General features: G+C 47.2%; 1 protein-coding gene across 1 annotated transcript in view; it reads left to right on the plus strand.

Annotated features, from left to right (window-relative positions):
* Positions 1-11,463: 11,463 nt before the first annotated feature.
* The window catches only part of OSBP (oxysterol binding protein), a 31,001-nt gene continuing 19,298 nt past the window's right edge, over positions 11,464-23,166 (plus strand). The window contains 5 exon segments of the mRNA XM_037517852.2: positions 11,464-11,560; positions 11,562-11,605; positions 11,608-11,839; positions 16,406-16,614; positions 18,602-18,852. Of these exon segments, the coding sequence (XP_037373749.1) occupies positions 11,481-11,560; positions 11,562-11,605; positions 11,608-11,839; positions 16,406-16,614; positions 18,602-18,852 (816 nt within the window). The 5' untranslated portion in view covers positions 11,464-11,480.

The following is a 23,166-nucleotide window of genomic DNA, read 5'->3' on the forward strand; positions in this document are numbered from 1 at the left end:
TCTATGTGGGTTGCTCTGCAGCCAGCGGGGATCGAATGGGCACTGCAGAGGCTGCGGACAGCTTCACAGCGCTGCGCTCAACCACCTGTGCCACCAGGGAGGCCCCGAGTGGTGACCTTTAAAGAGAGCAGTCATGGAGGGTTTTTTATGACATAGGCAATTGTCCTGTTAGAACCAGAGGGGGTGGGAGTATCCGCTAAGACCTGCTGAGAGTGCTAGCACTCTTTATCTACTGAGCAGTAATTTCTGTCAGGGCAAAAGGGTCTCATCTAGATGTGCTTGACTTCAGAACCTGCACATTTGACTTTAGAGCAGATGAACATGGTAGGAACCTGAAAAGTCACATGAAAGCAGGGCAGGGTCCTAAGAGGTGTGATCAGGTGTTCCATTATTGGACATAGATGATAGATCAGTTGAGGGATCAAAGAGCCACTTGGGAGGTCCATGCTGTTTGACCCAGTAAGCTTCCATGGTCACATTAAATTGCATTAGTTCCAAACTGACAGTTGTATCAAGGTGGATCCTAGCTCCATGTCTAGAAAGATCGTTCAAGTCGGTTATGGCCTAAGGTTTGGCTTTCACCAAAGTTACCCTGTCAATCATTAAGAAGGCCAAGACATGACTGAGTTTGACACTGAGAGTTGGATGCCATCTGCCATTTGCTTTTAGAGGGTAATGAAGTCCCTGTGTGGGTAGAAGTGGGAAGGTTGAAGGAATCTTTACATCTCTACCCAAGTACATTTCAAACTTTTAATATTGTACATAGATGAATATGCAGGGTTTGGGGAACTGAGTCTTTTAAAACTGAGGAATCAGCATCTTACATTCACCTAATAGGTTTGTTTTGACCTTTTTCTGTCTTGCAGGAGAGGTACACTTGCGAGTAGATTGCAGGTCTCATTACAGCCTCTGCTTTGCTTTTCATTTTGCAAATAGTGCACTTGAGGTTGTTCCAAGGAGCTTGTCACTTATACAGTGTGATTCTCCAGCTCCCTACCTTAGCCAAATTTATTCTCCAAGGTGATATTAACCTAAATCAGATCCAAGGACTGGGAAACAACTAGACGAGAACTAGGTAATCAGTGTGTGTGTACTTGGCCAATTGTGAATACAGGATCTCTTAAATTGCTTAAATTCTGTACAACCTAAAGAACCAGAGAGAGAGAAACCTGCATATAACTCACCATGGGGAAGTATCACCACTTGCACCCCAAGAAAAACCACTGCTAACAGTTTAGTGTATTGTCCTCCAAATGATTCTCTGTGCAAGTGTATACATAGAATTAGGGGTATTTTTATTTTTTTCTCTGCATCATGGAGAGAATGTCTTATGTCAGTTTATAAAAGGCTACCCTGTTTTTAGTGTACAAAGAATATTCATTGGTTTTCTAATTCATTCTTCTCTATAACCTTTTGAAATTGAATGGGCAACTATAATTGTATCAAAATTATAGATTTGAAGATCACCTGGCATTTGAAAACCATAAGTTTTAAGCTCCACGCTGCTTTTGGGAGCAAGCAAACAGCTGCCAGCACTTAAGGACATGTCTGCAAAGTCTTCTGGTTGGATTGTCATGTCTTGATTTTCAGTACGCAAATTAAGCAATTGCCTCTCAGTAATGTCAAAAAAGGAGCAACTGGGATATGTACAGATCAGAGTTACGGGCAGGCAGCTGTCAGGCATCTGTGTGATCCTTTCACTTTAAGCATTTTGAAAAGGAGAAAAAAAATAAGACTCCACCCTTCTTCTTCTACCCCAGCATTTTGAAAAGCATTTTTTATGTTAGATAAATTCAATCCCAGGTGACTCGTTCATTCATTCATTCACTGCATTGCTGTGTGAGCTCCACATATGCAGGAATTATTCACAACTGTACCCCAAGACCCAGCAGAGGGGCACCACCTAGCAGGCACCAACACATGTCTGTTCATAAAGTAGTTATGTTATAAAGAGAGATTTTTTTGAAAAAAAAAAAAACAAAAACAGAGTTTAAGGGCCTCCCCGGTGGCGCAGCGGTTGAGTGCTGGGTTGCGAAGCTGCCCGCAGCCTCCGCAGCGCCAGTTCAATCCCCATCTGCCGGGCGAGGGTCCCACATGGCGTGCAGACCTCTCCTGCCGCCCGCTGCTCCCCTCAGCAGTGTACTTCATCACTCTGCCTGTTCTGCTCTCTGCTCTGGCTCTGGTGAATTCTCTCACCCACCCGTACTTCTGACTGTACATGGTGCTTGTATAAATAAATAATAAATCTTTAAAAAAAAAAAACAAAACAGAGCTTAACAGGGTTGTTAAGAAGACACACTGTAGGGCCTCCCCGGTGGTTGCAGCGGTTGAGCGCTGGGTTGCAAAGCTGCCCGCGGCCTCTGCGGCGCCGGTTCGATCCCCGGCTGCTCCCCGGCCACCGGAGGAGGGTCCCACATGGCGTGCAGACCTTTCCTGCTGCCCGCTGCTCCCCTCAGCAGTGTACTTCGGTCCTTCTGCCTGCTCTGCTCCCTGCTCTGGTGAATTCTCTCACCCTCCAGTGCTTCTGACTGTACCTAGTACATGCATAAACAAAACAAACAAACAAACAAATAAATAAAACATGCCTCTATTAAAAAAAAAAAAAAGAAGACACACTGTAACATGATAAATGAGTGTGCCTGTACACAGCCTATTTTAAAATACATTGTCTCTCATTTTATCACACCTAAGTCAGAAACAATTTCCTAAAAACCTCTCCCGAGAAGGGAGGGAATATCTTTTGGTCCTCCTTCCTTCCCTTTTCTTTTGCTGCCTAGGATGCAGTTGTAATGACTGGTGCTTCAGCAGCCACCTTGGGGCAAAAGGTAATCTCAGCAATGAAACTAGGCTCAGTGGAGGAAAAGGTCTGTCTCTGAAGACCTCAGTGTGTTACCCTACAGACTCTGGGCTGTCTTCCACTGAACAATAAACTCTTGATGTGTTTAAAGCAACATAGAAGGGCCTCCCTGGTGGCGCAAGGGGTTAAGCACCACGCTATGAAGCAATCCACAGCCTCTGCAGCACAATTTTGATCCCCAGCCTGCCAGGGAGCAGCCCACAGGGCAAAGCGGACCTCTCCTGTCTCCCTGCTGCTCCCTTCAGCAGTGTATCTCAGTCAGTCTGCCTGTCCCTACTCTGTCTCTGGTGAATCCTCTCACCCCCCGCATCTCTGGCCTGTACCCCAGCTCTTGTATGCATAAATAAACAAATCTTTAAAAAAAACAAAACAAACCGACATAGATTGGGCCTCTGTTACTTGCAAATAAACCTAATCTGAATGATTACAAAGGACTTGTTCAGTTGTTTGGTATGAAAGTTCATTAATTGCTATTGGGGGAAAAAACAACTTTGAATCATATTTTTTTCAAACGATTACAAATTTGAGGGAATTCTCCATTTTCTCTGAAGCACAATACACTATTATCTGGTGTGAAACCAGAGGGTGTGTGGAGCCTGGTGAGGGTAAGAAAAGCTGGGAGCCGCACTGGGAGTAACAGCAGGGCCAGGGAGGGATGCTTTTTTCTAATAAAAGCAACTAATTGTCTTCCTCTCCCGTAACCAAAATTAAACCAAAAGTCACTCCATTGTCTTGATGACAGTTGATTTAACTATTTGAATTGTTTCTGTTACAAAGGGGAATGAAAGATTCCAATGCATGAGTGTAGAATGGCCAGCCGGCCAGCCGAGGCCTCCTTGTGTGTGAATGCTGACTGCCTTTGCAGGTTATTTGACTTGGCGGAGTCTCAGTTTCCCCATCAGTAAAGGGGGGAGAGCTAAGACAACTGGGATTGTGACAGAAAGTGAAATTAATACTTGTGTGAGTGTCTAACAGTCAAAGCCAATCATCCATTTCTACCTCCAAAGGAAGTCCCTGTACCCCTAGCCTTTTCTATATGGTACGTGTAACACCCCTAAGGAAGATCCTGCAGGTCCTACTTGGGTCAGTTTTGTTGTGTTGCAAAGACCAACTTACATCACTAACAATTACAACCTGCTTTTATGGCTAGATGCCAGGCCCATATCATATATGTCTATTTCATCCTTCCTTAAAACCTTGAGAAATAATTACCATTAACGTGGTCACAAGGAAACTGGTGAGAGGTTAAGTAAACAGGCCAAGATTACACTTCCTTAGCAAGGGCGGGATTGGACCCCAGAGGCCTGGGGTCCTGAGACCATTGTCAGGCACTGTACCCCAGAGCTCACGTAGCCACAGTGTAGCCCGCATGGGGCTGGAGGGGCCGACAAGTGACTGTCTACATCTGCACACAGGCAGGTGGCTCTTGCTCTCTAGGAACAACCATTCCTGTCAGCCCAAAAGCAGAGGTTGAATGCCCTCCCCTGAGACAGGGAGAGCACCTGTTCTGATTTGCTGGCAGTTCCCTCCATTGTGTGGGGGGACACTGTCTCCCTGGTTTCAGCAATTTCATCACCCGCTTGCACACATGTGAACAGAAGACCACAAGGCTAGAGATGGCCCCAGTAGAGCAGAACCAAGACAGCAAGCAAGGGAGCCACGGACCACCCTTAACCAGAGAAAACAATCCCGCCCTTTTGCACTGCTCCCTGCTGGGCCTGGAATTAGGAGGCTTTGGGAACTCTCTGGAGAGAGCATGAATGAGTGACTGACCACAGAGCCTCTCGGGCAAATGTAATAACAGGCTTACCACCAAGTACAGTCTCTGCCAGGTGTTCAGTCTGCTTTTTCTTTCATGTAGGTTAAGGGAAGCAGATACTTAAGTCCTGACTGAGGAGGGAAAAATATCAATTGTTTAATGCAGTGGATGTTCTAGATGCTCAAGATCCTGTCAAGAACCAGGTACTCATACCCTGGTGGCTGATGGCCTTGGCTGACACAGCTGGGCCGGCTCCCTCTGTGCCTCCAAAAGGAAAGGCCTTGCATTCCACCCCTCCTTGAACACACCTGCCTCTGATGCCACCTGGCCTCAAGACTGGCTACCCCAGGACTCTCCACAGCAGAGGCCTCAGTTCAGCTTCTCCCTCTGAGCCTGTTTCCTTCACCTCCCCACAAGGGTTATTCCTGAGAGCACCCCCCACAAACTTCTGGGGGGACCTGACTTCAGACAAACTTGAATTTCTGTTTCATTCAGTTAAGGGGATGCATTTTTTGTCCTTTGAAATCACAAATTGCCTTTTTCAATAAGAATTTTTTTGTTGGGGCCTCCCTGGTGGTGCAAGGGGTTAAGCCTCAACACTATGAAGCTCTCTGCAGCTACAGCAGCACGAATTCCATCCCCAGCCAGGGTGCTGACCCACATGGCCAGCAGACCTCTCCTGACTCACCCGCTGCTCCCCTCAGCAGTGTATTTCAGTAGATTGACCTGTTCTGCTCCCCACTCTGTCTCTGGTGAATCCTCTAAACCACCCCCTCCACCTCTGGCCTGCACCCCAGCTCTTGCATGCATAAATAAAAAACCCTTTAAAAAAAAAATTTTTTTTTGTATGAACTACACAAAGTTAAGGTAAAAGTGAACCTGCCGTTCACTATTAAGACTAGGAGAAGTGAGTCAATGGCAACGCGGGAAACAATAGAAAAAAGTCATGAGAGTTACTCAAGGGAGACAGATGTATGTCCATGCAAAACCTGCCCACTGGTTTGTAAAGCAGTTTACTTTTAATTGCCAAAACTTGGAAGCCACCAAGATGCCTTTTAGTAGGGGATATAAACACTGGGGTACATCTAAGCAATGGAATATTGTAAGACACCAAAAAGAAATGAGTTCTCAAGCCACGGCAAGTTACACAGGAAACGTTCATGGATATTATTAAGTGAAAGAAGCCAATATAAAAAGGCTGCAGGGTGTATGATTCTGACTACACGACATTCGGGGAAAAGGTAAAGCTGGGGAGACAGTAAGAAGGTCAGACAGAGGTTGCCAGGCAGCCAGACGGAGGCTGAATAGTCAAAGCACAGAGGATTTTTAGGATTTTTAGGGCCGTGAGACTATTCTGCATGATACTGTAATGGAGGATACAAGTAATTATCCATTTATAGAATGCATAGAACATATTAACACAAAGACTAAGCCCAGGGTCCACGATGGGTGGAGATTAAGCAGCAGATGCTCTGCTCTGGATGTTGACAGTGGGGGAAGCTCCTCACGGGTAGGGGCAAGTGGTTTGTGGAAGCTCTCTGTACCCACATTCTGTACCCATTTTGCTCAGGTTTGTGTTTAAAAAGCATGAAAGCAAAATGTCCATAGCACTGGAGATTGGCAGGTAACCCTCTCAAAATGAACATAGCAGTAAAAAACGGGATAGGAAATGCAGGTGAGGGCAGGTGAGGAAGGGTCTTACATGGTCAGATGACTTAGTGGGACTTGTGTCTTGTAGACCAAAGGGAACTGCTGAGGATTAATGAGCAGGGAAATCAAATACAACACACAGTTTAGGAAGTCTGACTTCTCTTCTGCGAGGAGAGTTCTGGAAGCAAAGAGACTAGTTACAAAGCACAAATGCCTCGGTCAGTAAAGAAGGGTGCATAAAGTATGGCGGGTCCTCAAAAAATAAAAAATGGAGCCACCATATGATCAGGTACATCCACTTCCAGGTATAAATCCAGAGGAGGGCCTCCCCGGTGGCACAGCGGTTGAGCGCTGGGTTGTGAAACTGCCCGCAAACTCTGCAGCGCCAGTTTGATCCCCAGCACCCGGGTGAGGGTCCCACATGGCGCCCAGACCTCTCCTGCCGCCCGCTGCTCCCCTCAGCAGTGTACTTCGGTCCTTCTGCCTGCTCTGCTCCCTGCTCTGGCTCTGGTCAATTCTCTCACCCTCCCGTGCTTCTGACTGTACCCAGTGCTTGTATAAATAAAATAAATAAATCTTTAAAAATAAATAAATAAATCCAGAGGAAATGAAATCACCCCCATGTTCATGGCAGCATTATTCACAGTAATCAACACGTGGAAACAGCCTAAGTATCCACTGACGGATGAATGGGTAGAGAAAGTGTGAAACATTATTCAGCAATGAAAAAGGAGGAAAGCCTGCCATTTGAGATAGCATGGATGGATCTGTGGGCATCTTGCTAGGTGAAATAAGTCAGACAGAGAAAGGCAAATACTGTATAATCTCACTTGTAAGTGGAATCAAAGAAACAGTGAATCAGAGAAGCAGACAGTAGAATGGTGGTTACCAGGGGGTTGGGGGAGAGGGTGGGGCTTGAAAGTGTTGATCAAAGGCTACAACTTTTCAGTTATAAGATGAATAAACTCTGGGGATCATCTGCCCAGCATGGTCACTATAGCTAACAATACTCTTATTATATACTTGAAAGTTTCTAAGAGAGTAGATCTTGAATAGTCTCACCATTTAAAAGAAAAGGTTATTATGAGGTGATGGAAGTGTTTCTAACCCTATTGTGCTAATCATTTTGTAATATTTATGTGTATTAGATCATCATGTATACACCTTACATTTACATAATTAAAAAAAAATTTGGGGGGCTTCCCTGGTGGCGCAAAGGGTTAAGCACCACACTATGAAGCAATCCACAACCTCTGTAGCATGAGTTTGATCCCCGGCTGGCCAGGGAGACATCCACATGGCAAGGCGGACCTCTCTTGTCTCGCCTGCTGCTCCCCTCAGCAATGTATTTCAGTCAGTCTGCCTGTTCTGCTCCCCACTCTGTCTCTGGTGGATCTTCTCACCCCCCTGCATCTCTGGCCTGTACCCCAGCTCTTGTATGCATAAATAAATAAATCTTTAAAAAAATTTTTTATTTTAATGTTTGTTCTCCCATAGGTGTACATGTTACACTTGCCCTCCACTAAGCCTTACATGATGCTGTTTGCCTTATATCTCAATAAAACTGGGAAACTTGGAAAACAAAGAAAGGAAAGCATAGAGATCACCCAGCTTTGGGCTAGTGCCTGGAGTTGAAGATGAGGGTGATGAGTCGTGATAAAATCAAATGCCAACGTCAAGCACTCACTGAATCAGTGTCACATGCCCATTCAGTTTTGCCCGCCCATCTGGAGTCTGTCCACTTCCCTCCATCTCTGTTAACACCCCATTCAATCAAATCACCAGTAGTTATCTTCTAAAATGCTACAGAAGCTTCCTAATTGCCAGCTCCTCTCCTGTTCTTGTGATTCCATACATCAGCCAGGGATAATTTTAAACAAAAATTGGGTCACTTACCCTAGTCCCTTCCATTGCTTCCACTTGGAATAAAACCCAAGCTCCTCCGGAGGACTTGTGTGCCTTTTACACCTGCTCTCCCCACTCTTAGCCCGCTGCCTCAGCGACTCCTCCAATATGACTCTCTGTTCTTGTCTTTTCTAACTCCTCCCCAGCCCCCAGAAGGCTCTATACCTGTTTGAAACAGGCTACACCTGTTATTCTCTTTCATAGCTGGTTGATTGTCTTCTGTTTTGTGGTATATATGTATGTAATTACTGTACATATTCTCTCTATGCAAATACTGTATATTTTCCTTGGTCTGTCTGTCCCCAAGATCCTTTATGTTCTATGAGAAATTAGAGCCTCTCTGCATCACTACTCTGTCTCCAACACTTGACACAAGCCCAGAGATGATAAAGCACAGGCTTAGTAAATATTTGTTAAGTGGATGAACATGCCAGGCTGTGTGCTGTTCTCAGGGAACTAAGAGGAAACAGATGTGGCTCACCCTGTCAGGTAGGGTGTTATGGAGGGAACGTAAGTAACTCTGAGGCAAGACAGTGTCATGGGAAATTCTAAGCGTCCGAGGAAGGGTATTACTTCTAGGCAGGGAAATGAGAGGAAACCATTGCAGGAGAGTATTGATTGGGCTGGGCACTGAAAGGAGGGAAAGCATGGGCAAAGAAGTCAGTCTGGGAAAGCGCAGAGCAAATGTGATAAAGATGTGTTCCAAGGAAATTACAGACGCATCCCTTTAATTGAAGCATAAAGTACATCAAGGCAAAAGAGTAAGAGAAAGGTTGGAGAGGTGACACCAGATTGTTAAGGGCCTCAGGGGCCAGGTGAAGAAATTTGGGCTGTAATCTGAAGGCAGTTATGGGTAACAACTCAATTCAGTCTTTGAGAACATTTAGAAAAATTCAGAGACATAACAGTAGAAATGATATTACACTAAACACCAAAACACTCACCTACATTCAATCACTAACATTTCCCCAATTTGCTTTGTGTACTAATATGTGTACAGATACATGTGTGTGTGTGCATTTCAAAGTAGTATTACTTTTTCTTGCCTGGCTGATTCCTTCTACTTCTATTTCTGAATCAATTCAAAAGAAATAACAGACACTATGATTCTTCACTCCTAAATACTTCAGTAAATACTTCTCCCAATTTTAAAGACTTTCCCCCCACCAGTCATACTAGTATTATATTGAACTAATGTACTAATTACTGAAGATGATTTAATACCATTCCATCTTCAAATTTCCCCAATTTTCCCCAAAATGTCCACAAAACTATTTTTCAGAACCAGAATCAAGAATTTTGGTGGTATCTTTTGAGTTTTTAAATTTAAATCCCTCTGTGATGCCTTTTTATAACACCAGCGTTCCTTAATCTTTATGCCTTTATCTTCTGCAAAACCAGTTGTCTTATAGAATGCCTCATGTTCTAGATTTATCTGATTGTCACCTTCAGGCTGTCGTTTAGCTGGTTCCTCCAGCCCCTGTAAACTACAGGTGAGATGGAAAATTTGATTAGATTCAGGTTTGACTTTTTGGGCAAGAAAATACCACAAAGCAAGGCTGTATACTTCCTGCTGCAGCACACCAGGGACTTTCTAACACTTGATTGCCCCAGGGTTACTGATGCTAAGTTGAATAACTGGGTGAAGGAGGGAACAGCCAGCTTTTTCCATTGTAGAAGTATGTGTTTCTTCTTTGCGATTGGCTAGTCGTCCATTGCTTGATTGGTAATACAACTCACATTCTGTAGCTATTTACAGTTTAGCAAACACGTTCAAATGCATTTCAGCACCATAGCATCCCTGTAAAGTTTTGTTCCTACTTAACAGAAGTGAAAGCTGAGACTTGGGGGGCTTCACAACACTGCCCAGGAAAAGCAATTTGTTTTACAGTATCTAACAGGTATTTCCACTGCCTGTTTAAACGGGCAAAACCTAACAGGTGCAGGATACCCCAAAGCATGGGGCTTTTGACTATTCGCAACCGTTGTTGACAACATCGGAATGTTAAGTGAATTACTCGTGGCTTCCACAAATCCACGAAAAAAGTCAAATAGTCAAAAACAACCACTTCTTGTGCAGGGTGTAGCACACACGTGCGCTTAGGACGGCCCTGGGCTCTGCAAGGGGCAGGGGTGGGAGCAGACACATGTCAGGTCCTCGCGAATCTATTCTCTTCTCACAGCTGGGTCAGCAGCTCCAGGGACAGGAGGAGAAGCAGAGGACGGCCCAGAAGCAAGAGCTGAGGGGCTGGTGCGATGTGGACCCGGCCACGGGGGGGACCTGGAGAGCCTGGGGAGGCTGTTTCGGGGCTGCCCGGGAACCCAGGCCTCCAGCTCCCAGGCAGCTGCTGGGAAGGCGGCCCTCGGGGGAGAGACCGGGGCGGGGGCTGACAGCTGACAGTCACTCTTCCCAACCAGACGCTCTGGCCTTAATTCAAGCAGAGGGAAAGGCAAATCACGCCCACATCAAAAACGCTTTCGAGACGCTGACTGGCACTTGCCTTGCACAGACTCCCTCCCGCCCCCCAGCCGGCACGCCCCCAAGCGCTCTTCCCAATTTTTATTGGTTGCCCCGGCCTGCCCCTCTCTCAGTACGTCTCTATCATTGGTCAGCAGGCTTTCACAGACAATTCCCTAAACCAATCACCTCCAATCACCGCCCCCTCGATGCCGACATATGAGTGACATTCATGACAACCAATAAAAAATGAAAATGAGGACGTGCCGCGAAGACCCCTCCCCTTTCCTCTCTCTTCGCTCAGTCTGTGGCAGAAAAATGTGGGGCTGCTGCTACCAACCACCAATCCTTAAGGGCGGAAGCGGGACGCGGAGAAGCGTGATGGAGGGGGTGACGTGGCGGTGACGGGAGCAGCCACGGAAATGAGTGGCGGAAACCCTAGCCAATCGGCGATCAACTTGGCCGGGCGCTCTGCACTCTGGAGCCCGCCCTAGCGCCGGGGACTGCGAGAAACCACCAATGAGCTCGCCCGCGCGTCTGATTGGCCTTCGCTAGCACCAGTCAACGGCGAGCCTGGCGGCCGCGTCCCACCCGGCCCCTCACGGGGCGGCGCGGAATGACAGGCCCGAGAGAAACGCCAGTGTCCTGGGGGCCTCCCGCGAGTGACGCTCGGCGGCGCCAATCGACGTCTTCCTTCCTGGCGGCCGAGCCCGCCTCCCCGCGCGGGCCTGGCGGGGCGGGGACGCGGCGCGGCGGCGGCTGATGCGCTAGCCGAGTGGGGCGCTCGGGGCGGCGACGGCGGCCCTCGTAGGCGGTTCCGGTCGCGTATCTCGGGGCGGCGGCGGCGGCTCATGGCGGCGACGGAGCTGAGAGGAGTGGTGGGCCCCGGGCCGGCGGCCATCGCGGCTCCGGGCGGCGGCGGCACCGGGCCCCGGCGGGGGAGGCGGCGGCCGCGGAGACTCCGGGCCGGGCGCCGGGCCGTGCCGGGCGCCGTGGCCGCGGCGGCGGCGGCGGGCGGCCCGGGCCCGGGCGCCGGGGGAGTGGCGGCGGCGGGCCCGGCCCCGGCGCCGCCGGCGGGGGGCTCGGGCGGCGCGGGCGCCGGGGGCTCGGGCTCGGCGCGGGAGGGCTGGCTCTTCAAGTGGACCAACTACATCAAGGGCTACCAGCGCCGGTGGTTCGTGCTGAGCAACGGGCTCCTGAGCTACTACAGGTAACTGCTTCCGGGGCGCCGGCCCCCGCCGCCGCCCCCGCGCGGCCCCCAAGGTCGCCCCGGGCCCCTTCCCGTCGCCCGCGCGCGCTGACAGCCCGCGCCCGCGGGGAAGCCCGGCGCGCCCCTCCCCCGGGCCGCCCGCCCGCCCGCCGCGGAGCCAGCTCCCGCCCCGGCCCCGGCCCCGCTCGCGCCCGTCCGCGGCCTCCGCCGCCCGTGGGGCGGCGATGCCGTCTGCGCGGCGGGCGCTGCGGGGGGCGCCCGGGGGCGCCCCTCGGGGAGCGAAGCCCAGACGCCGCTCCCGAGGAACTCCCAGGAAAGTCCCGAGTCTCAGCTGCCTTCGCCCGGTCTCCAGAGTTCAAGGTTATTAGTGGCCCTGGGTGTACCCCACCCTGCGTGTGCCCCCACATTCAGGCGGGGTCTGCCCCCGGCCCCCCGACGGGCTCGGGGTGGAGAGGGGCGTCCGGTGTCGCTTCGCTGCTTGCTGGTCCCGCCGCCTCCCATGAGAAGGAGACGTGATGAGGCCGCCCCGGTGTTTCTGGGGTCTCTGGTGGGTGAGGCTGAAGTTTCAGTGAGAGAAGGCATCTCGCCGGTAGGGTTTCCTCTGTGCAGTGTTTGTTTTGGAGGGTTTAATATGCGTTTATGGTGACTCACGGCCTTGCCCTAACAATATGCGTTTGGCTGCTCCTGTTCCTATAGATTAAGGGGTTAGGATCCAGGATTTGGAGACTGAACAGAAGCATTTCCTGAGAGCTGGAGCCTGGCTGGGTGTTAACAGACAGTATTTTGTTGACGCCAGCAACGACCCTGGGAGTAAGCGATATTCCCATTTTGCTAACGAGGAAACTGAGACTTCTCTTGGGCAGATTTCCCAAGGTGCTGGAGGCAGGATTTGAAGCTACTTTTCACACCAACATCACCTAAAGCCCAGGCTACTGTTGCATGTGTCAGTCAGATACGGAGGTGATTACTTACATGTAGCAAGTAAGCTTACAGGTCATGATTACTATGTATATTTTATACAGAATGTATAAAAGTCTCCTTCCAGGGAGACCTTGCTTAATGGAATGACATTTCTAGTTGAATTTTTTTTTTTTTTTTAATGAAACATTGTTGGTAAGATGAACTCACTCCGTTTCTTTTCCTCTGCCAGAGTCTGGCACCGGGAGAACCTTTTGCGTCAACTCCATTATATTGACTCTTAAAGAATTTTGAGAGGAAATGGAAGGTGGGAGTTGGAGGTCGTTGAAGTAAGAACTCATTTTTGAGTAGCCTCTAACCATGGAAACTGCCTTGGAGAACTCATCTTCAGCGCTTAAGCTACATGACTTGTGATGGTTGTGTATGTCGTTGGCGTTATTCAGAATTGATTTTAAGTGTAACCCTTTCTAATTACTCAGCCTGGACTCTGTTTAAGGTTAGATCACAAATTTAAAGTTTTAGTTTGCTCTGAACTTTCCCCCCTGCTCAAGACCATGCTTTCCTGTTGTCATTGACTGTTGTTCTAATGTTCAGTTGATTCATGTCCTAACTTAGCTCACCATTTTCAAAAGCTGAAGTTGTGTATCAGCTGAGATCCTTAATGTATGATCATTTTTCCTCATCCAGGTTATTTCTAGATCCACTCTGAGGGCTTTTGACTCTTGATTAGTACCAGTCTTGACCATTACTGATCTTGGTTGGATATAATAGTTTGTATATTTTCTCTTCAAGGACTTGTCACCACTTCTGATTTCTCTCTTACAAGAGCTAGTGGTCGGCACCTAGCTGACTACAGAGAAAACTCCTTCCAAAACATACCAAACCATATATTGGGAAATATACCATAGACTTGCCCTTGCCCACTAAGATGATCTTTCCCACAAGCCAACAAAACAGCAGGATTCTGAGTTATCAAATCTATGCACTACCCTCAAAATCATAGAAGTACTTCTATAGGTATATTGGTAGTTTTTCTTCCCTCCAGGGTTCTTCGGTTCCACATCTTCTTGGAAAGAGTCAAATTGTCACTCCTTCTGCTTTTTTTTTTTTTTTAAATATTTATTTATGCATTCAAGAACTGGGGTACAGGCCAGAGGTATGGGGAGGTGGTGAGAGGATTCACCAGAGACAGAGTGGGGAACAAACAGGAAGAGGGGAGCAGCGGGTGAGTCAGGAGAGGTCTGCTGCGCCATGTGGGTAGCTCCCTGGCCGGGGATGGAACTCGTGCTGCAGTGGCTGTAGATGGCATCATAGGTTGTGTTTTAACCCCTTGCGCCACCAGGGAGGCCCCACTCCTTCTGCTTTTCAGGCTTCCAAAGCTGCCATCTCCTGTGTATGTCTTCTACAAAATGCTGTTTTTAACTGAGATCGTGTGCTAACTAGACCATCCTCTGCTGACCTGTTCTAAAGGACTTCAGCAAGCCGCTTCTCTTTTCCGCCTTTCCTATTCTTCCTTACATACCCAGTTACGCAATGTCCAGTTACTTTAAACCATATGTAGCATCCCAGACACATCATGACAGGCCCACAGTATTACATTTCTGCCTACCCTCTAGAGGTTGAGTTACTGTTTCAGCTGGCCTTCCAGGGAGGAGGAACTTTGTAGCCTGAAAATACCACCTAGTACTGTAGTGCCTGAAGAACTGACCTTGTACCCTAGAAATTGTGTCTTTCCAGCCTCTGCACATGTCAATTATGGCCATAGGAACACCTGGCCAAATCCAGGAGCTCTGAGGCCAAGCCTGCCTTACTCCCGGGGTTCCTTGGGGTTTTTTTGTTGTTGTTGTTGTTAAAGAATTATTTATTTATTTATTTATTTATTTATTTATACAAGCGCTGGGTACAGAGGTCTGTCGCGCCATGTGGGACCTTCGCTGGTGGCTGGGGATCGAACTGGCACTGCAGAGGCTGCGGGCAGCTTCGCAGCCCAGTGCTCAACCGCTGCGCCACCAGGGGAGGCCCTCCTTGGTATTTTTAAAACTGCTACAGACATCATGTGATTTGAGAAACTTCTTTGTTCATGAGGATGAGCCAGGGAGAAGGGATTCCTAGGCAGTGGTGTGTGAAAGGTACCAACACTTTGTAAGAAGTAGGGCCTTTGGAGGAGAAAATAAGGGAGAACTGGCCTGCCAGGGGCAAGTGGGTAATTGAGTTTGCATTATTCATAATGTAAGTGAAGCTAAGGGCGGAGGAAGGGAGATAAGAATAGAAAAAACAGGGGTTCACGTTACAGTGCGGCAGGTGCAGGGATGGAAAATGGCCCAGTCCTTTGAGACCCCCTGGTCATCCCATACTGCTCGTTTGGATATCTGAGGAAGAAAAACCAGTTTCATGTGACAAACTGAACAATAGCAAATTTGTTTTCCTAGGCACAGTAAATAGACTTTGTCAAACACACTAAATCTTAGCTCCTGGAGATGGGGTGTGTGTCATTTCTGGCACGCAGGAATTCTGGACGTGCCAGGTGTGTTTGGCTGCTTGGCACCAGTGAAAGGGAAATGGCCCTGCTTTGTACTGTGGTAGTTGGCAAAGGACTTTGACCTCTTTATGTTCCAAGTTGGTCAGCAAAATCTGTGGTCTCAACATATGGTCCCTGGGCATAATCCACGGGTGATAGGGAAATTCGCACCCTTTGCACTGAACACCCTATTGTGCTAGAAGATTGATATTTTAGTAGCTGTTGTCACCAAGGAGTGCTGCAGGGTTCAAAAGTGAGTTTATTAATAGAACTGTCAGTCAGTAGAGGTGGGGAAAATTTTTACACCCAGTCCTCTGAGAACAGATTTGCTGAATCTTCCCTAGCTATTAATAGGTTGGCTTAGGAGTTCCCACCAAAAGAGGTCTGTGGACCTTAGGAAAAAATATTCCAGAAAGAGTATACCACTTGGGGATTCTTTCCTTGCTCCCAAAGAAAGCTAGTTGTTCCTATCCCATATCACTCATGCAGTGGTCAGTGTGTAGCACTAAACATCCAAGTGTCCTCCAGCTTCTGCAGCTGACACTGACACAGCGTGACAGTTCCATTCCACTGAGTTACACTTGAGCGGGTGCGCCTGCAGCATATGTAAGATGGGGCTGTTCTTTGGGGGACTGGAGTTGTTGTACGAAGCTTTGTTGCATGAGTTTGTAAAGTGCTTTATAATTATAACTTGTTAGCTGAAAAGTGATTCCTGACTGCAAGAGGGCATGAGGAAGTTTTGGGGGTGATGGAGATGTTTTCCACTGGGATGGTGGAGGTGGTTACACAATTGTTTTTATTTGTCAGAACTCATTGAATTTGCACAGTTTAAATTGCTGAATTTATATTGTATGTCGTTACACCTCACTGAAGCCTCTTTTTAAAATACGAAAGGTAAGAGGAACAGCAGAGCCATAAAATCTGACTCAGAAAAAAAGCACTTGCAGGCTCAGAAAGGAAAGCCTACTGACTGATTAGAGGGAACCATTTAAAGGAAATATTGGAATTTGATGATTCCTGAAGCTCCTGTGTTTTCAGAAAGCTTAGACCTATGAAAAGAAGTGGAGAACGGGTAAGGATAACCCAGCCTTCGGCTTTGTACTTAGCTTGTCTTTTTCTTGCAATTGCAGGTCAAAGGCAGAAATGAGACACACCTGCCGCGGAACCATCAACCTTGCCACAGCCAACATCACTGTGGAGGACTCCTGTAACTTCATCATTTCCAATGGGGGGGCGCAGACCTACCACCTGAAGGCTAGCTCTGAAGTGGAGCGGCAGCGCTGGGTGACAGCCCTTGAGCTGGCCAAGGCCAAGGCTGTGAAGATGCTGGCAGAATCAGGTATGGAGCAAAGAATGCCATGCTGGGGAACTTTCTGTTTGCCCCTCATGCATTAATCTTATTTTATCCCTATTGTCCTTAATTATCAACTGTCTCAGGCTTCTCTGTGCTTCTCCTGGACTGGTGGTACTCAGCTGGGGTCGGTGCTCCTTCACAGGGGGCATTTGGCAGTGTCTGTTGCCAAATTGTGTGGCCACAGCTAAGGGGTGGTGATGATTTTGGGGTCTTGCAAGTAGAGACCAGGAATGCTACTTTAAACTATTGTGACAGGATGCACAGGACAACCCCCACAACAAAGAGTTATTGGACCCAAAATGTCAGTAATGCTGAAGTTCAAAGACTCTCCTAGAAGCAAAATATTTGTCGTTCAATTTTTGATAGTAGCCAGTTGATGACTTAAAATTTTGAGAAATAATTATTTATTGCTAGTTCAATCTTGAACTATATCTGTCCTTGCTTATTTCTTCTGACACATTTTCTCAATTATTTATTAGTTGAGTTGAAAGAGTAAAGACTACCAGAAACATCATGTGTGGTATTTTCTATGACATTTTTGCCCTCTTAGTTTCAAGAATCAAGAACAACCTAATTATATTTTTATTTTTCCTAAAGGAAAATGATGAGATTTTTCCCCCCACCCCCAATATCGATAATTTAAATTATATTGCATTTGCTCGCTGAGAGCTGACCAGGAGAGTCCCCTGTTAATCTAGTTTTTCTTATCACTGGTCATTCCCATACTGTACTTCATATCTAGTAAACAGTGAAAGGAAGATTCACTGCTTTATAATTTTTGGGTAACAGGTTATATTTTTACTCCAGACCTGCCGCGCTGTCTAGCAGATCATGCAGGTCTTTTGTTTTGATTTTAGTGCTGATGTTAGCTCCCCTAAAGGAAGTGACACTGCTGGAAAAGCACTTTGCAGTTACAAAACGTTAAGTGCAAGTGATAGTGGGAGGCACAGCTTCGTTCGTTGCTTGACTTTGCACTAGAGAGTCGCTCAGCAGAAGGCCTTGCACTGTTTTGGATGCAGCGGTGACTTTATTGTCAAGTTAGCATGTCATGAAGTTCCTGAGTTCTCCTTCAGAGAAGATAAATAATGAGGTTTTTTTTAGTGATGTGGGTTTTGTTTGCAAAAAGCTAGATTCCTAGCACATTTCATACAGGGCCCACTGATCTCCCACAGAGCTCAGACTGGAGTGACACCCTTAAGCTAGAGTTAAAATGCTCATTCACTGATTCCCAGTCCAGAGCCACTTAGCGTCTTCATTCCGTCCTCCTGGTCATTGGTTGTCAAACTTCAGGGTCATCAGAATTACCTGGGCAGCTTATTTGAATTGCAGATTCCTGGCCTTTGCCTCTCACTAGCTAAATCAGCCTTTGGGGGTGTGGTCAGAGACTGCACCTATAAGAAGAATCCAGGGCCAGGAGATGGGGGGTGGGGGAATTGTCTAAAGGTGGCCAAAGGGCATAAACTTCTAGTGATATAATATATGAATCCTGGGGATGTCAAGTACAGCATGGTACCGTGGTTAACACCTCTGTGTGGTATATTTGAAAATTGCTAAGAGAACAGATTCAAAATGTTTTCATCACAAGGAAAAAAAATCCGTTGTTGTTTTTAATATCTCTGTGAAATGTTGGATGTTAACTAAGCTTGCAGCAATCCTTTCACAATATATATAAGTCACTTCATTATGCTACACCTGAACCTTACACAGTACTTCCTATATGTCAGTTACATTCCAATAAAACTGGTGTGGGGGGCGGAGGGAAGCACGAGCAAAATAAATTCAATCGTGTGCCCCAGGGGAAAAAGGTGATGCTTGTCCAACAGTGGACTGGGGGCCACACTTTCGACAGAGGTCCGGTAATACAGGCCCTCCTGTGGTCAGAATGCCCAGTGTGGCCAGTGCCAGTTTGGTTATTAGGGTTCTGACTGAGTGCTGAGCCTGAAGTTATGTAACTTCTTTTTCCACCCTACAGACGAGTCTGGAGATGAAGAGTCTGTCTCACAAACTGACAAGACAGAGCTGCAGAATACCCTCCGGACCCTCTCCAGCAAAGTGGAGGACCTGAGCACGTGCAATGACCTGATAGCCAAGCACGGCACGGCGCTGCAGCGCTCCCTCAGTGAGCTCGAGTCCCTGAGGTTGCCTGCGGAGAGCAACGAGAAGATCAAGCAGGTCAATGAGCGGGCCACACTCTTCAGGATAACGTCCAATGCCATGATCAATGTAAGTGCAGACAGCGTCTGCTGCTTTTGATTTGTTCCTTCTTGAAATGTAATTCTCCAAGTGTGGGGAAATTGTAACTGACAAAGCACAGAACATCAGGTCCTCCTTCACTGGTCAAGAGATTGCACTTACGCTGTTTGTTGCATGGAACAGAACAGGCTGCACCCATAGAGGGACTTTCATGCTCTGCTGAAAGGGTCCGGGACATTGCTCCAGGGAGTGAGTTAGGTGTCCAGAGTTCAGCTCTGCCACTGGCAGGACCTCAGAAGATGATGCTAGTTGAACCCCTTAACTCCTCTCTGTTGTGGGTTTATCTATTTTTATCTAACTTTATCTGTGGGAACAGAAAGGTCTCTGTGGGTCCCTCTGCTGTCATGTTCTTTGAGCTGTAGGTTGGAATCTTATCCCTAATTGCTGATATATTTTGGCCCACCAAGTGGCAGTGGGGGGTGGGATCATCCGTATCAGAGAGGCTGAGAAGCCCATCAAATTGGCCCAGTTATTAGTCCTTGACTTTAGGGAGGAATCTGGGTGGTAAGAAAAAACGGGGGCCAATATTTGTGCCTCCTTATGACTGCTGCTTTGGGTGCCGTTGTGGAATAATGGGTGTGGTTGGTGGAAACCTGCTGTTTGGGTGCAAAGCTCAAGATAAACCCAAGCCAGGCTGACATTAGTGAGGCAGCTCAGACATGGCTGGTAGGTGTGAACTGAGTGCAGGGTTTAAATCTGCCGTGTGTCCTCTGCTCCCGACTGAGCATCGCCTGGAGGGCTGTTTCTGTCAGCTTCCATGGAAGGGCTCTCGAGGGTGTTTCATAAGGGAGGTGAGAAGAGTGCTCTAGAAGAACAGGCTTATGTAGGGGCTTTTTTCCTATCTAAGTGGGATAAAATTACTTTTTTTTTTTTAATAAATTTTATTTTTATATTCCCCATACAATTGCGACCACCTTATTTTGACCCCAGTTCCTCCCCCCACCCCGCCCCCCACCCCCCATAGAGTGTCTCTGGTTCATAGTTGTTTGTTGATTTTGGATTTTCACTTTCTTATAGTTATTCTTTTTCCTGGTCCCTTATTTAAGTTTTCTAGATTCCTGCTATGAGTGAGACCATCCAGTATTTTTCTTTTTCTTTCTGGCTTATTTCGCTGAGCATGATCCCTTCCAGCGCCATCCATGTTGCTGCAAATTGCATGTGTTTATCTTTTTTGAATGCTGAGTAATATTCCATGGTGTATATGGACCACATCTTCTTGATCCAGTCATCTATTTTTGGGCATCTAGGCTGTTTCCAAAGCTTAGCTATTGTAAATAGTGCTGCTATAAACATAGGGGTGCAGGTGCTCTTTGGAATGGATGTTTCTGTGTCCTTTGGGTAAATACCTAGGAGTGGAATTGCTGGATCATATGGAAGCTCTATGTTTAGTTTTACTTTACTCCGGCCAGATTTTTCCTTGTTTAGGGAGGGATACTAAGATATTTGCTGAGAGCTAGTCTATTTGCTGAGAGCTAGCTATTCTGGAGAGCGAAGGTCCTTTCCTGCGAACAAAGGAAAATTTAATTTTTCTTAATTGAAACCCTTTTGTTGCTTAATACAGAGTCATGATAACTGTTATTTTCATATTGTCTGAAGTTTGAACGCCTTTGATGCTCAATTCATACAAGAAGAGACACCTTTTGTCCACCTCAGGATTGCGGGACGACCAGCTGTCTCCCAAGACCACCCTACAAATCACCCCTGTGCCTGTGTTTCTGATGTCTAGTCATGTGCTCTGTTTCCAAACTGTCTCACTTCTCAGTGACTGGAGCCTGTTTTTCTGGTCCTCTTGTGATCAGCAAAACCTCAGAAATCAAACTGGTCAGATAACCAATAGCAAGTAAATGTACTTTTTTAAATAGAACAACTCAGGACACAATGGCCTCCTGATAGTGAATGTCGCCTTTTATCCATGTCAGATGAACACCCTACTCTCTGACAGTTTATTTCTACTCTGATGTGAAAATTTTACTAAATAAAACCTCTTTTGATTTGAAACTTTCTCATAAAACTGAAACTTTCATTTGGAATTTTCTTTTGAAAATATGCTTAGTTTTATTCCTTGAGGCAATTCTTCCCCAAGTTCTATGTGTCTGGAGTTTGTGTCAAAGGGACAGCCCCTTGGGAGGCCACTTTCTCGCTCTGTTCTCCCTTGGTAAGCTGTCTGCCACTCTTGTCAGTGGGTATGGCTGGAAAGATGGTTTTTGTCTCTTGTTTCCTTTCTACCTTGCCGGTAAGTGATGATGGTGAGGCCTCAAGTGTAATATGGAGCTTAGAAATGCACATACTAGGGCGTCACATCTCTGTGTGGACTAAGTTCTGTCAAAGGGAGACCACATTTCACTTGATTTCTTGCTTCTCAGGGCATAGCTTTCCTTACTACTGAAGTGAGTCTAACCAGGGGAGTAATTTGACCCTGCAGTGTATGCATTTGCTAATCCGGTGAACACCTGCTGAGTACCTTCTCTGTTTCCAGCCTAGGTTAGGGACACACAACAAAGGCCAAAAAAAAAAAAAAAAAAATCAAATGTAGACGTGGTCCCTGCCCTCAGAGGGTAAGTCTCTAGTGAGGGGTGAGATGGGAACAGGTCAGCATGGCGTGTGCCAAGTGCCAGGGTGGACGTGAGCAGGGCTGCTGTGGCACAGAAGCCTGGAGGCTGTCAGCTCTGATGCAGAAGGAAACACCTGGAATTTCTCAAAGATTGCAGGAATCTTCCTGCGCAGACAAGCAGTGTGGAACCTGGTGTCCTGAAGGCCAGCTGCCCGGTTCACAATCTATGTCACCGGGGCACCCTGCTTCCTCTGTGACCTCAATTCCTTGCTGTAAATGGTGGTGATACCAGTGGTGGCTTACAAGGTTGTTGAAAGGCTTTTATTGCGTAATTGATACAAAGTGCTCAGCAAAGTGTCTGGCATATAATTGTCTCTCACTGGATTTTAGTTACGGTCAGTATTATTAAAATAAAGTACGGGAGAAGAGTTGATCCAGGTAGAAGTGTGGCATAGTGCGCCCCCTCCCACTCCCCCACTAAGTCTGGAAACTGCTTGTTATTGACTATTAGTAGAGCAAGGAAGTAACTGAAGGTGACTGGAGAGGAGTTAAGTGTGTGTGGGGGGGGGACAGGATGCAGACTGTGCGAAGTGAGCTTGGTAATAGCGGGTTAGAGGAGGAGAAGACTGGTTTTGATGCAGACTGAACTGTTGTTACTCCTTATTGTGCCTGACAGGGTTCTGGGTGGTTTACATATAAAGCCTTAACTCTGTGAGATGGTTACTATTGTTGCTCTGTTTACAGATGAAGAGGAGGTACGGAAAAATTAATAACTTAATTAATAACTAGAGAGTGGGTAGATGGAGCTGGGATTTGAGCCCTAACACTCCAGCTGTGGAGTATGTACTCTGCACTGCCTCTGAGTATGGAGAAAGGAAAGAGAAGTAGATTTCAGAAATTATTCTTTTTAAAGATTAATTTTACTTATGCATATAAGAACTGGGGTACAGGCCAGAGGTGTGGGGGGTGAGCGGATTCACCAGAAACAGAGTGAGGAGCAGAACAGGCAGTTCTACTGAAATACACTGCTGAGGGGAGCAGCGGGGAGTCAGGAGAGGTCTGCTGCACCATGCAGGCCATTTCCTGGCTGGGGATCAAACTCAGGCTGCATTGGCTGGCGATAGCTTGACAGCACTGAGACTTTAACCCCTGCACGACCAGGGAGGCCCTAGATTTCAGAAATTATTAAAGAATTAATTATTACATCAGAGAAGATTCAGTCGCACTTAGTAATTAGGTTTGGGGGAGGGAAGAAAAACTCAGACTTGAGGAGGCCCCTTAGGTTTCTGGCTTGAGCAGGTGGAAGGGCCCTGGAGTGCTTCTTGGGATGGGGACACCAAGGGGAGCTATCGAGTCAGAAGGGGAGCATAGTGCCTACTGCTGCTGAGAGTACTGTACACTGTTGGTTAGGCATTCCTCTGACCTGAAGCCCCATGAGCCCAGGGCTGGAAGTACTGACTTGGTAGGCACTGACCGGCAGTCTTGGGAGGAGACATTCCCTCAGAGTTTTTCTGTAACAGGGCGTGGGTGTCAAGCTTACTTTCCTTCCTTCATTTGTTTATTGGGCAGACTTTACCAGGCCCATAGAATGTACAAGGCAACTAAGTCAGGAGCTGAAATATGTATACAAGTAAGCGATAAGCTGGTTTTCAGGTTGTTCATAATCTGTGTAGAGAGGCAGAAACTCAGTCACGGTGCTGCTGTGGACATGGCAGTAGTGTAGAGTGCTGTGG

The sequence above is a fragment of the Talpa occidentalis genome, unplaced genomic scaffold, assembly GCF_014898055.3.
Source record: "Talpa occidentalis isolate TD23 unplaced genomic scaffold, MPIMG_talOcc4v2.1 talOcc4.17, whole genome shotgun sequence".
Taxonomy (NCBI): Eukaryota; Metazoa; Chordata; class Mammalia; order Eulipotyphla; family Talpidae; genus Talpa; species Talpa occidentalis.